Consider the following 15,462-nt stretch of genomic DNA (forward strand, 5'->3'; position numbering starts at 1 on the left):
CTATTCCTGATTTTAAAAAAGCACTAAGAATAGAAGGAAATGTCCCCAACTAACAAAGAGCATCTATAAAAACCTATTAACTAACATCATATCTAATAATCAAAGACTGAATGCTTCTCACCCAGATTCAGGGGCAATATTTGCTATCACCACTTCTATTCAACCTTGTTGAAGATTAAATAATTTTTTTCTAAAGCATTTTTATTAGTTGTTAATGGACTTCTATTTATTTATTTATTTAGATGTGGTGCTGAGAATCAAACCCGGGGCCTCACACAAGTGCTCTACCACTGAGCCACAACCCCAGGCCCTCAATCAGTCTTAAATATTTTTTTTCTTTTCTTTTTATTTATTTTATTTGTTTGTTTGTTTATTAATGCCTTTTTGTATTGGTAACACAAGAAGGCAAGAAAGAAAAAAAAAGATATTCAGATTAGAAAAGACAAAGAAGGCTTTATTGTTACACATGATTAGCCATGTAGAAAAGCCAATGGAATTTACAGAGAAGTTATTAGAAAAACTAAGTGGATTTAGTAAGGTTGCAAAATATAAGACTGATATACAAAACCAACTGTATTTTATATATTAGCAATAAAGAACTGAAAATTGAAATTTAAAATAGTATTTATACAGTATCAAAATATGAGACAATGATAAATCTACAGAAATAAGTTGTGCAAGACTTGTATACTGAAAACTATGAAGCACTTGTAAGAGAAATTAAATAAGACCTAAAAAAAAAGATGAATTTTGTGTGTGTTCAAAACTTGAACTGACCTATGAATACGATGCAATTCCATTCAAAAATCCCAAAATATTTATTTTTAATTCATTGACAAGCTAATTCTAAAATTTCTGGAAAATCCAAAAGACCACCTAGAATAGCCAAAACATTTTTTTAAAAGAAGAACAAAGTTTCAAGGTTATCACAATCTTATTTATGCCAGAGTAATCCAAGATATGGGCACCAAGATAGACAGGTCAACAGAACACAACAGAGTCCAGGAAAGGACCCACCACTCATGATGTTTCACAAAAGGGAAAAGGCAATGAAGAACACAGCATGGGGGCTTCTCAACAAATAGCACTGGAAACAAGTGGAGAGCCAAGTGCAAAAAATTAACTTCAATCCATGAGTCAGACCAGTGACAAAAATTAACTAAAAATGGACTTTAGACCTTAGTGTGAAAAGTAGGAAAGACGGTCAATCTTTGAGAAGAAAACAAGACCTAAATGTAAAAAGCAAGATGTAAAACTTCTAGAAGAACCCCAGTATTGTGGATAATGATATGTGGATATGATGATGATAGGTGGATAATATATTGTGGATATGATGCACTAAGAAAAACATTTAAATTTTTTAAAAATTAAATAACGTTTTTACAGCTTAGACAAAAAAATAACTTCTAGAAGAAAATAGAGGAGAACATTTTTGTAACTTTTGGTTAGCAAAGATTTATTGATATAAACCAAAAATATGATCCATAAAAGATCAAACAGATAAGGACTTAAATAAAAAAAGATCAAAAACTTCTGATCTTTGAAAGACATTATTAGACAAATGAAAAAGCAAAACATAGACTAGAAAAAATATTTGCAAAGCACAGACCTGCTAAATGACTTATTCCTAGAATACATACTTTTAAAAACTCAAATCCAATTAAAAATGGGTGGAAATTTGACCAGACACTTCACAAAAGAACAGCTAAGAATAGTGGACAGGCACATCACTAATGTTTTCTTTTTCTTTTTTTGTGGTGCTGGGGATAGAAGCCAGGGCTTCGAACATGCCAAGCAAGTGCACTTCCGATAAGCAGCATCCTCAGCCCAACATCATTAGTTATTAAGAAGCAAATTCACCATGATGAAATTGCACATCTCTTAGAATAGCTGTTGTTAAAAAGGTTGGCCATGACAAACTTTTGACAAGAATATAGAGGAACTGGAACTTGTACATTATACTGGTGGAAATATAAAATGGTACACTACCTTACATGTTTAACACAGTTTTTTAAAAAGTTAACATAAAGATGTTAATATAAAGATGTTAACATATATTTGCTATTTAACCCAGCCATTCCAATCCTCACTATTTATCCAGGGTAAGAAAGCAACACATTCTTATACACAAATGTTTACAGCAGCTATGTTTGTAATAGCCTAAACTAGAAATGACCTAAATGTCCATCAACAAATGAGTGTTAAAGCAAACTGTGAGGGCTGGAGCTGTAGCTCAGTGGTAGAGCACTTGCCTCGCACATGTGAGGCACTGGGTTTGAGCCTCAGCATAACATAAAAATAAATAAATAAATAAAGATATGGTGTCCATCTACAACTAAAAATATATTTAAAAAAAACTTTTAAAAAACCCTGTGATATATCCATAAAATGGGATACTACTTACTACTATAAAAATCAATGAACTATGATATATCTAATGACAAGGATGAATCTAACTAATTACACTGAGTGAAAAGAATCCATATGCAAAAAAAGAGTATGCATTGTATGATTCCATTTAGTTAGATTTTGCATTTATTCTAGAAGTTACAGAATATTGATAGTGATAGAAGGCACATAAATGCTTTCCTGGAGAAGGCGGGACTGTGGGGAGGATTGGAAGGTAGGGATTACTAAGGGCCATGAGCAACCTGCTGGGGACAAGAGATATATTCACTATCTTCCATTGTGGTGATGGTTTCATCGACATGTGTATATTTTAAACATTACAAATTGTTTACTTTAAATATGTCAAATTATTGCATGTTCAATTATGCTGTTAAATTAAAAATAATAAAAATAAAATACAAGCAATCTATTAAATTTATTCTACGACCTGCCTTTTCTTGGATTTCCATATTTTATAGCACACTTAAGCTTTAGGATAGTCGCAAAATAATGTTTCATAACAGAAACTGTATACATAGGAGGATAATGATTCAACAGCTATGAGTTCAATACACTCTGGCAGGTGTTCAGAAATGATAAACTATACTTCAGCCTAGGCAACCCCTTCTCTTCCCTTCCCCTATCATTAAGCAATGAAAATGGGTAAGAGAATAAGGATGGCTTAATGAGAAGGACACAGTTAGATGATTCATAAGATAATGTAACACCAATGTCTTCAATTACTATGCTCAGTGGCATTTTGTAGAATTTTAGACTTGCAAAAAAGGAATCTTCATTTTACAGATTAGAACTTTCAAGTGCAAAATGAAGTTAAGTGGCTTTCCCAGGCCACGCAGCTAGGATTTGGTGACTAAAAAATTCAGGACTTGGGTTTAGCTTAGTGGTGGAGCATTTGCCTAGCAATCAGGAGGCCCTGGGTTTGATCTCCAGCATCAAAAAAGAAAAAAAAAATTCACTTCCCAGTTCTAAAAGAAACACCAAAGATGCAGGACCCAATATCATCAACCTGTAGCTTAACCAGAATGGGTTACAAATCTGCTAACTTACTTCTGATCCACTGCAGATTCTACAACACATGCACTTATCAGTATATCTGTCTTTCTGCTTGCCTGTCTATCCTCAAGACCATAGCTGGTATAAAATTTTTAAAACACCGAGACACTGATTCTTGATTTTCATTGTTTAAAAAAAAAAAAAAAGTCACCGGTAGGACTTGAAGACCCATGTGCAGGGGCTGGGGTTGTAGCTCAGTGGTAGAGCACTTGCCTAGTACATGTGAGACACTGGGTTCAATCCTCAGCACCACATAAAAATAAATAAATAAAATAAAGGTATTGTGGGCTGGGGATGTGGCTCAAGTGGTAGTGCGCTCGCCTGGCATGCGCGCGGCCCTGGGTTCGATCCTCAGCACCACATAAAAATAAAATAAAGATGTTGTGTCCGCCAAAAACCAAAAAATAAATATTAAGAAAAAAAATTCTCTCTCTCTCTCTCTCTCTCTCTCTCTCTCTCTCTCTCTTAAAAAAAAAAAGGTATTGTGTTCATCTACAACTAAAAAAATTTTTAAAGAAATATGTTTTAAAAAACCCCTATGTGCTGAGTTGATCTGATGGCTTAGGGCAGGTCAATGTTCTGCTGAGGGAGCATTGACTGCTGGTCTGTGGACCATACTTTAAGAATCACTAGAGTAGAGCATCAAGTAATTTCTAAAATTTTTTCAGGATAGCGATGTTCAGTCAGTTGGTCTAAAATAGTCATTCTTTTAAAATAATTTTTAGATATTTTTTAGTTGTCAGTGGACCTTTATTTTGTTAGTTTATATATGGTGCTAATAATTGAACCTAGTGCCTCACACATGGTAGGCAAGGGTTCTACCACTGAGCCACAACCCCAGCTCCTAAAACAGTCATTCTTAATATTATCTGGAATCCTCTGGGGAATTAAAAGCAAAAATTGATGGCTGAATCCCTTTTTTAATCCATCTGGGGTATAGGGGCCTTAAGATTTTTTTTAAAAAGCAACATATTATTTAAAAGAATCACATGTCAGACGATTTCAATGTCCAGCCAAGACTGAATGTCAAAGAACATTTTTTTGTGTGTCTCTTTGATTCCTATTAACATTTACCTAAAATTCCCCTAAGGGCTGGATTCTGTGACTGCTATAGCATATTAGGAATTCCTTTCTGACTTGCTGCCTGTGAGCATTGGTTTCTTTCCACTTTGATGTTTTAATAATAGCTAATATTTATTGAATACTTAGGATATAGTCAACCTGATCGTAAGTGCTATACACCTCTTTTTGGGTTTTGTTTGTTTTTGTTTCTGCTTACCGAGTAGTTATGCTTTAAATAACATTTGCTCAAAGAGAGATCCTGTATTTTCTAGAATCAACATTATCTTCTAATTCATAGTCTGTATTTATCACATTTTATTCTGCTTCTAGTAATTAGAAGCTTAAGACAGGAATAGAGGAAGAGGAGCAGGAAGAAACAAATAGTTTTCTTCTGATCTGCTTAATTACATTTGGTACTTAATTCTCTATGAATCTTGCTGGGGGTTCTCCAGAAATGAACAAAGATTCAGGAATTCCAAGAGGAAAATTCCAAGAATAGCTATGACTCCATCTTAAGGCAGCTGATTTTCCTCTTGCTCTTGATGAGTGCATTTCTTCCCCAACCAACTAAAACCAAGTGCCACTGATTTTCCCGAAATTAACTTCTCTTGGAACCAATCAAGATACCATTGAGAACAATGGTAAGAGTTTTTTCAGTACAGAGGTTTAGTTAGGAGACTTTAAAAAGTACCTAGTCAATTATTTTTTACCTGTACTGCCGTTTTGCAATGCTCACTCTCTGGGCCCTATAGCTCACGTCCACAAGACGGCTGTGTACTAGGACCTGGTGCAAAATGACAATATCAGGGTTAAGAACTTGTCCTGCAGCTTTACTTCCTGAAATGCTGTATCTTCAAACCTCATGAGATCTGAGTGCCATCAGAAATATATCTTTAGCTTTTAGACCTGTGGCTCAGCACTTGTTTAATAAACAGTATTAGTAGGGGTTTACTAAATGAACTGTGTGTCCAAATGTGTCTCTACTTCCCATAAACCAATGCCAGGGCCGGGGGCCAGGAAGCCGGAGCTGTCCCATTATCTTTCTTGTTTGTTTTTGAGGTGCTGGGATTGAACCCAGACGTGCTCTACCACTGAGCTACATTCCCAGCCCTTTTTGTTTTTATTTCAAGACGGTCTCACTAAGTTGTGGAGGCTGGCCTCAAACTTGTGATGCTCCTGCCTCACATTCCCATGTAGCTGGGATTAGAGTCATGCACCCACCCCACTTTACCACCTTCCTTTGTAATGGAATTCACTATTCCAGTTTTCTTTTTCCTATTTTCTTTGATAAGAACACAATTCACAAGTAACTTCTAAAATTTCTTCAGGATAGTAATGACTATTTTAGACCAACTGATTGATGGCCCATTGCCTCACCCAGTCATTTTCCTTCTTAAAATGAGCAAAGCAGCTATGCTGATCCAACCATAAGATACACACACACACACACACACACACACACACACACACACACACACAAGTTATAACAAAACCATGACAGTGGGAGGCATCAATTTATAAGAGGTATCCATGCACATTCTATGTAATATGCATTACTAGAAAAAGAAATCCCTGGACACTCTGTCAAGTTCCTTTAGCCCATTATGGAAAAAGGAGCTTGCTGGGCAAAGCGGTGGGTGAGAGCTTCACACTGGAGTCAGAGAACTGCATTCAACCTGGGCTAGAGAGACGGCCTTCCCCAGGTCACTTCACCCTTCTGTCCCTCATTTTCCCGGCCCTCAATTGAGGAGGGGTGGTCTCCAGAGACCCTTGTGGCTTTGACAGTCTGCCTCTCTATATCTTTTCATCACATTATGACTTAATTGTTTTGTGACTACTTTAGAATCAAGCAGAGAATTCTCTTTGCTTTGAAGGGAAAGGAAGGAAAGAATTGACTTCAAACAATTATAAAATTCCCAGGGGGTTGTTTTGTTTTGTTTTAGTATCAAATATAATAAATATCCCTCTGTACCAGCTTCAGCTTCTCTTTTCATATAGCATCAATTTTCCAAAGCAATATGAACTCAAAGTAGGTTATTCTTTAAAAAGTTTTATGAAGCCTCCCAGGGCTGGGGCTGTAGCTCAGTGACCGAATGCTTGGGTTTGATCCTCAGCACCACATAAAAATAAACAAATAAAATAAAGGCATTCTGTCCATACACAACTACAATAAAAATTTTTTTAAGTTACATGAAGCTTTTCAAAGGGGTTTTAAATGACTATCTTTCTGTACAGTAATGTCTGGGTAATATTTTGGTTTTTAGGCATGAGACTCAAGTTATCAAGTTACATATCTTAGTTTGAAATGTTAAAAGGCTTTTAAGGAACCTGTTTCACATTAGAGGTTGCCACAAAGCCATGAGGAAGTTGTAAAACCACCAAATAGGATCTAAACAAAATTGATCCAATCTATTCACCTGGCTTAGAAATTAGTATGCATCACTATAATTAGACTGATACCAACTAACCACCTGAACCAACATAACTGCAAAAGACCGGTTCAGTTAGGACCAGGCCTTGGGCTATGTGGACCTTTACACAATAAAATCTCTAAGAATTAACTCTGTAACACCTGACTGAGAACCAACAATTCAGAAATCATAAAAACATGCCCTCAAACAAAATTAGTATCTCTTAAACAGCTTTCTTTGGAGATGAGCTTTGGTTATTTGATTAGTTTAAAAGAGCTAATAAATACACAGTCTACACTTGCTAATAATCATAGAGGCTGTTTTAACAACTCAATGAAAAGATCATTTATCTAGGCCTTATCCCCAAACAATAATATCCAAACACTGAAGTAAAAGAATCCATTTTCTACCTACTTATTGGTGACCAACAGCAGAACTTTAGTGCTTTCAAGAGTCAGGCATTTTTATCCATATTTTAAACAGCCAAACTAAGACTTCTGTTATCAGAAGGAGCAATCTGCTGCTAGGATCTGCCCAAATTCTAAGCACCTGCTTTCGCTGGTCTAGAGGCAGATGGTACATCATAAAAATAAAAGACATGGAAAAAAATGTACACAAAGATAATCCCTTTAAAACCCTTTAGGAGATTTTTGGGTTTTTTCCCCTAAAATCAAATACTATAAATATACATGTTTTATGTTAATATTTGATCTCAGAATTTGGGAACTGCTACAGGAGCTTTAAAAAGTTTCCTTAGCCTGATTTGTGTATACAGCGTGTTCACATATTCCATGGGACTGGAAACCAGCCTTTGTTTATAAGCACCAAGGACAGAACAGCTTATTTGGGGAATCCTAACAGTTACCCCAATCAGCAGCAGCTGCTGTCCCTATCCCTCAATATGACCAACAGCAGCATGTTCCATTAAGTTCTTTTATAATAACTCCTAGACACTGCTCAGTGGGGTAAACCAGTTATATTTGCAGGACTTAACATAGTTGAGCTAGGTTATTATAAACTGGCCTCATGATATGCTTTTCCACTATAATTATGTAAGGTAGTGCATCTCAAATCCTAGGTGTGTCAGAATCCCCTGTCCAGCTCGTTAAAACATACTTTGTTGTCCTGACTCCCAGAGATTCTGGGAGTAGATTGATGGTTGGACCTGAGAATTTGCATTTCTAATAACTTCCAGGTAGTGTTGATGCTATTGGTCCCTGGACCACATTTGAGAACCACTGCATGGTTCTCTTTGGAGTTGTTAATATCAGTTATGAATCTTTGGGCCTGAATTGGCTTTTCAGTAAATATCCATTTTATGCATCACACATTTGAAATGTGTCTTTTGCTTAGATTCAGATGCTGCAGAGACATACAAAGATGCTTTATAAGCACTTGGGAAGATCTGTGGAGGTGAGGCTGCTTCATAAGCATCCAGGGAGAGTCACTGATGCAGTATGTTTGATTAGTTAACGTGCAACTTCGCAGGTCACCAGGAGTTACTGAAACATGTACAACGTGATGGTGCAGTTTCTACAAGACTGCCTGCTGAAATCCAACTGATAATCATCTTATCTTCACTAATTTTTTCTTAGAATTTGAATTTGTCCCTCAAAGATGATGGAGCCTATTATCTTAAATCTACAAGTACACGTCAATACTTTGAAAACAGCAGATTTCAACAAATGATTAATATGCAGTTTTTGAGCAATGCTTAGTATTTATGTTCAACTCATTTCCCCCCATAATTATACCTGGTTAAGTTTTAAAGAATGGCTCTGTCACAAAACCACATCAAATTTTTAAAATTGACTTTAAGCATAATTTGGAATATAAATACCTTGTTTAACTTGACAAAATATTCCAGTCCAGCCTCCAGGGGATTTGTATCACAGTTCATCTAAGAGGGGAACACACATTTCAGATCTTAGGTGAGTACAAATCATTTCAGTATGACTTTCGTATATTATTCTTTAAGGAGAGAGAATACTTTTTTTGATTTTTGAATAGAGTTTCTGAGAAAGGCAAATTATGGACTGAGCTCTCAAACAGTTGTTGTTTTTTCAAATCCAAAATTCAAATATAGCCTTTCAGCAAATACTGTCATTTGAATATAGCAAATATAGAAACAAAAACAGTTGGTTTCCATAGCTCTTTTATTTAAATAAATACATGAAGGATAACACATGATATTCCTTCCATAAACAAGACTTTCACAAGTCTTTTTGGTAATAATTTTGCATAAGTAGGTTTTGAAAAAATACAAAGTGATTTACTTCTCTTGCAATTAGCCAAGAAACCGGGTAAGAAGAGGGAAAAGCAGATGGGAGAAAATGGCTGCCACAGAGTTCAGGAAAGAAAAAAGGAAAAAAAATGCAGTTGAATCTCAGTCTCCTCAATGTGGCTGGATCATTATACACCAACTCAGAGCTAAAGCCAATTAGTTGGTAATAGAACCAAAGTTAATGGTTTTGTTTGTTTGCTTTGTTGTTCTCTTGACTGTGAGAGAACTAGTCTAAATCCTTTAAAAGGAGTCAAACTTTTTTAAAGACAACATAGAATTTACATAAAACAAATTATTATGTTTGTCTCAGGTAACATATTTTTTTAATCATATTTCTTAATCAGTTTGAGCTAAACTATTTCTTATCTGCTCAAAGTTGAGCAATTTCTTAGAGAAAAAAATAAAAACAGCAGAGAAAGATTATTGCTGTCACAACACTAGAGGGCGCTCTGGCACTGCTGGGAAACTTGGGAGCCTTGAGATGGAGGGTTCTGGGGTGGGAAGCAAGAGGGAAAAGGACAGAGAAATGTTTAGCTGCCATAGGGATGCTGCTTCTGCTTCTTTGCTTGGGAACACAGGGACAGAGTGGTCCTCTTTTTCTCTCCTGGCAGCCAGCCTCATCTCCAGCCCAGTTGTAGGTTAAGAGTCCCCAAATAGATTGTCTTTCATGTAGAACTTGCCCAAGCGCCCAAACTCTTTTAGCCTTCCAGTAGGCTGTCACTCCAACTCCAGGCCCACTTGCTTTCGCCCATAGAATCTGTCCAAGGGTCCCTGTGCTTTTGGATTAAATTTGAGACTAAATGAATTTTATTTTGTGCTGGGACATTTGTAGACCATATATAATATCTATGACAATTCTAAAGGATAAATATTCCGCTTTATAATAAAACAGAGGTTCTGATGGGTTAATCCCATAGCTAGTAGGTGGTAAGAGGATCAGTTTAAATCCAAAAGTCCCTGTTCTGAAGTTTACCTTTACCTCTGTCCCTTATCTCACCTCTCAGGTCTAAAACCACAATGTCTCCCAAGGAATCAAACAGCAAATCTTTAAAAATCAAGGTTACAGAGGTAGACTGCCATTCCAGAGACAATAGTTTGAACCCCAGTTAGGCCACTTATTGTATACTCTGGACCAAATGGTTCACTGAAACTAGTGTGAATGCATGTAAAATAGGAGTAATGATAATAACCTCCTGGAGCATTAAGATGGGAAATAAAATCATGCATGTGAAAATGCTGGGAAATTGCACTTGACAAATAGAAGATCTTAGTTCCCCGCACCATTACCAGCACATGCTGGACCATCACCCTGCCCCTCAGAGACAAAGAAAGTTTCGTCACCAAAAAGTGCAAGATAAGAAGAAAATGAGAATGGGTCACAACACAGAGAAGGAGGAGGAGAGAAGTTAAAAGGTGATGCTCAAATATTGAGGGGTAGGTCTGCTCCCCATAGTCAGAGATAGGTATCTAGGGCTCTCTGCCAGGAAGGAGGAATTAAGGCAGAATAAGCATCATGTCAGAGTTCCACTGAACTTTCAACTATCAAACCCTTTTCCTCTAATCAAATAAAGTTGTCTTAAGAATAAGTCATTTCTCTTAAAGCAAGAATGAAAGTTAATGCAGTTAGAACTAGCCCTCACACAAACATCAGACACAATAAACATAAACTTGTAATAAGATTCTAGCATTTCAAACCTCGGACCCCCAGGCTCTGAAGGCTTTCTCCAGTCTTAAGGCATTCATGGCATAGGTTCCAAAATTGTCGATCCCCTCCTCCTGGCCCGCGTTCATGATAGCATCATAAAGTGCTGCAGAATCTTCTTGTCTGTGGTACAGCTCCCAACCCAGCTCACCTGAAATAAACCCGCAGGGGCCACAACATGATAAGAACAGTGACCACTAGGTCTAACGTGCATTAGCTAATACACACACAAGCCAGAGAAATTCCACTCGTGCAACAGAGACATCGTTAGTTTTTAAAAGAGCAGTTCACAAAAGTTGCCATAAGACCCCTCTGCAGAGGAGCCTGAGGGGTTACAGGTGCCTTTGTGTGCAATTCTGACTCCACATGGACACAGGATGCAGGGCGCCTCTTCTCATGATCCACAAAGACCATCAGACAGAACTTATTCTCCACTCTTGACCCCAGCTTCAGAATGGGGCTTGACTATTTTGGGGACAATAATGTTTGGTGAATAATTAGCATGGTATTTTTATCAGGATAAGGGGCTCAAGGTTTAGACACCCCAACTCCTTGCCAAGAATCATAGGCTTAAAAGTACCATCAACTGAGAATGATTTCAATTATCTTTACTATGGGAGAGCCACAGTCTGACTCCCTTTGCATCTTATTTCTTCCCCACTTGGTATTTCATTCATAGAACGGTAGACAAAAGGAAGAAAGGAATGAAGGAAGGAAAGGAAGAAGGAAGGAATCCAACCCAGTCCTGTATTTTCCATTTGTTCACCACTTTTGCCAAGGTCTGGTGGAAGAAGGGTGGGAAAAGTTGAACAGAAGCCCAGGGAAGAGTTGTACCTTTTGTATCGTGCATTCTCCTTATTCCCCATCATCGAGGCTGATGGTGATGTGCTCTTACAGGGCACCACTAGCACAGGAGTAATATGTGATTCAGGGAATGCTTGGGCACAAAGTCTTCCTTCACTGAAGGGACAAGGAGGTCTAGAGGAAGCTAGAAATGAGCCCAGAGCCCCACTGGGAAGCTGAAGATTGTTCTGCATCAAATATCTGCCATGTGCAAGGCTAGATGTTGGTACAGGGTTCCTAGAGAACAGTCTGGAAGGACAGCTGGATCATTGACGATGCTCTAATACAAAGATCGACACATTCAGAACGGTCTCTAGGGAGATTCCATCTCTGGCAGACCATTTGTTCCCAGATAGAGTCTGCCGGCCTGGATATTCCAACTGTTCCCATGACCATCTTTTCCAGCTTTCTTATCTACCCTTTCAAATGGGAGGAACAGTTGGAAATCTATGGATCCACCCTAAAGACAAGGAGTGAATGGACAGACTTGTCTCAGAGTTGGGTTGAAGAAATCTCCCTCCAAAGTCACACTGATAAAAGTGTGTGTGTGTGTGTGTGTGTGTGTGTGTGTGTGTGTGTGCATACATGTACACACCCATTTCTGGTAGCATCTTCTTTTAAATTTCGAGACTTACTTTAAGTCATTCTCCAAATCTTACCAGTATAAGATATCCTAATGGCAGTAACAGGAATGTTGGAAACCTTTAGGGTCTTGGTTTGGAGAAATTTGAAAGCATCATCACTAAGATCTTCAGGAGTCAGTTTCTGAAGAACCTTCCTTGCACGTGGCCCTGCAACTCCAAGGACTCCAAGCTCATCAGTTATGTTTTTAATTTCAACATCATATCCACCTTTGACAGCTGCTTCTTCAATCCATCTGCATTTGAGTCATGAAGATTATGCTAAATAATGCTTGAACAATGTATTTTGCTCATATTATTTCTCTAAAAACATGCTTGAAGACATGTCTCATGAAGACATGTCTGAAAAGTCCCTCAGAGGGTCATTGTATACAATTACCTGATTTTTTTTAAAGTTGAGAAAACTGAGCCCCTGAGATATTAAGTGATTCTCTTTAAATCACCCACTTACAAATTTGGGGGTAATTTTTTACAGTACAGAAGGAGTATTCAGTTTAGATGAGTTCTACCACTCAGTTCTTTTAAACGGTGACAGCTCTGTTGCATTTCAGCTAATGATTCAGTCTTCAAAAATTAATTTGAACCCAAATTTAATCTAATACCTGTACACAGGAGACATACTTGTGCTGCAAAAGGTTAATAATATGCCTGCCACCAGACACATAATTGCTCTGACAATCATGAGGAAAAGATAAAAACTCTGGTTTCAATTTCTAAGTCTTGATGAGTTATTAGAACCCAACTATAGGATTGATTTATAATTTATTAGGCAGTACCTGGAGCTATGCAAGTCTATTATAAAGTGTTCATCTGGATTTAGGCAGAGCTAAGCTACAAAGGTGGTACAAATACATCTTACACTAGAGTATATAATTTACATCCTTTTCCGACTAAGGTGAAAAATCTGCCAGAATAAGACATTTATTAAATAACAATATTCCAAGTATTTTTGCAATATTACATTAAAGACCACAGACTTTGTAGTTGACCAAAAATTTATGCAAAAGCTTGATTTGTCAGGTCAACAATTTTAGCTGTGGGCCAGAAAGCACAAAGCATCACAAAGGTAGAGAAGAACTCAGGGAGGCAGTTCACTGAAGTGGATCAAATGTGATCATCAGACAAAAAAGGATTGGCTTGAGCAAATTACTTTTTGCTCAGCTTCCTCACCTGAAAATGGCAAGAAAATATACTTAAAAAAATTTTGAGAGAATTAATTGAGGTAATGTCTGAAGGGGTTCTGGCACATTGATAATGCCTAATGAATGGGAGTTAATATTATTAAAAGCAGTAAACTTGCTGGATAGATTCTTTGGAGGGGGAGAGGGAACTTCCCTTCAAAGATCTTCCAACAAAATTCAAAATGATCAGGTTTAAGAAAAATTAAGTTGTACTTCAAGTACTAGTAAAAGAAAAACTCACTAGTTTTTCTCAAGAGTGAGTCAAGAAATAATAGGTACATTTTCTTACCAGACCCACACTTACCTAAGATCATGAAGTTCTGATCCAGAACCAGTTATTAACAGAAACTCCCCCAGAGACTGGTGAGAAACAGTCAACTCAGCATACACTCGACCTTTCGGTGTTAACATGTGACTTATATTTGTAAAACCCACCTACACACACACACACACACAAAATTAAATTTATTTAGGATTAGGATGAATTAAATAAAAAAACTTATGCCTTCTTTTAGTCCACTTGTAAATAAAAAATATGGGCGTTGATAATGAAAATCCTCCTACTCTTATCATTTATTTCAATTGTATGAACTATCCAAACCCAAGATTAATTTACAGTTCTCAACAAACAATCACTTAAAGCTATTTTCCATAAAATAACACTTCATCTAATTGAAGTCAATTTTAAGTTCTAAATGACATAATTAAGCAAAGCCATTAGGTCCGTGGATGATAATTCACACAACAAAATTTTAAATTTGAAAATTAGTTCTTATATTCTTGATGAGTTGAAGAGTTCTAGTGTTCATACAGATATTAGGGAGCTCAAAGAACGTATTGGATTTTGACTTTGGGGAGGAAACAAAAGAGGGGACAGAGAATTAAATGGGTCAGAATCCTGGACCTTGTCTATTTACCTTTGGAATGACATTTGCAAAGAGATGGTCCAACAATCTAATGGAGTCTTGGCCTTTGATGTTAAACTTGCCAAATGGTGATAGGTCAATCACCCCTACTCTTTGCATAACCTGTTTATATTCACAGCCCACAGGCTCAAACCAGTTTGTTCGGCGAAAACTTGGCCTGAAACACAGTATTTAGTATTATAAAACAACTGTTATCCATTGTCCAAAAATTACAGAATATTTTAATAAACTTTACCCAGCTAAAAATGCTTATTGGATGGGATAGATTCAAATTAAAAAGCTTCTTCTCAGCAAAGGAAATAACCAATAATGTGAGGAGAGAGCCTACAGATTGGGAGAAAATATTTACCACATGCACCTTCAGTAAAGCATTAATCTCTAGGATATATATGAAGAATTCAAAAAACTTAACCCCCAAAAAACCAACAACCCAATCAATAAATGAGCTAAAGAACTGAATAGACCCTTCACTGAAGAAGAAATAGAATAGATCAACACGTATATGAAAAAGCGTTCAGCATCTCTAGCAATCAGAGAAATGCAAATCAAAACTACACTAAGATTTCATCTCACTCCTGTCAGAATGGCAATCAGCAAGAATACAAATAACAATAAATGTTGGTGAGGATGTGGGGGAAAAGGTACACTCATACATTGCTGGTGAGACTACGAACTGGTACAACCACTATGGAAAACAGTATGGAGATTCCTCAGAAAACTTGGAATAGAACCACCATTTGACCCAGCTGTCCCATTCCTTGGATTATACCTAAAGGTCTTAAAATCAGCATACTATAGTAATGCAGCCACATCAATGTTTATAGCAGCTCAATTCACAATAGCTAAACTATGGAACCAACCTAGGTGTCCTTCAATAGATTAACGGATAAAGAAAACGTGGTATACACATTCAATAGAGTATTACTCAGCTTTAAAGAAGAATGAAATTA

General features: G+C 36.9%; 1 protein-coding gene across 1 annotated transcript in view; it reads right to left on the minus strand.

Annotated features, from left to right (window-relative positions):
* Dmgdh (dimethylglycine dehydrogenase) overlaps positions 1 to 15,462 on the minus strand; it is a 60,078-nt gene that overhangs the window by 15,114 nt on the left and 29,502 nt on the right. Inside the window, exons 10-14 of the mRNA XM_026393263.2 lie at positions 14,504 to 14,669; positions 13,891 to 14,021; positions 12,424 to 12,641; positions 10,915 to 11,072; positions 8,776 to 8,835 (exon numbers count right to left, since the gene is read on the minus strand). Coding sequence (XP_026249048.1) covers positions 8,776 to 8,835; positions 10,915 to 11,072; positions 12,424 to 12,641; positions 13,891 to 14,021; positions 14,504 to 14,669 — 733 coding nt within the window. The remainder of the gene's footprint in view (positions 1 to 8,775; positions 8,836 to 10,914; positions 11,073 to 12,423; positions 12,642 to 13,890; positions 14,022 to 14,503; positions 14,670 to 15,462) is intronic.

The sequence above is a fragment of the Urocitellus parryii genome, chromosome 1 (assembly GCF_045843805.1).
Source record: "Urocitellus parryii isolate mUroPar1 chromosome 1, mUroPar1.hap1, whole genome shotgun sequence".
NCBI classification, from domain to species: domain Eukaryota; kingdom Metazoa; phylum Chordata; class Mammalia; order Rodentia; family Sciuridae; genus Urocitellus; species Urocitellus parryii.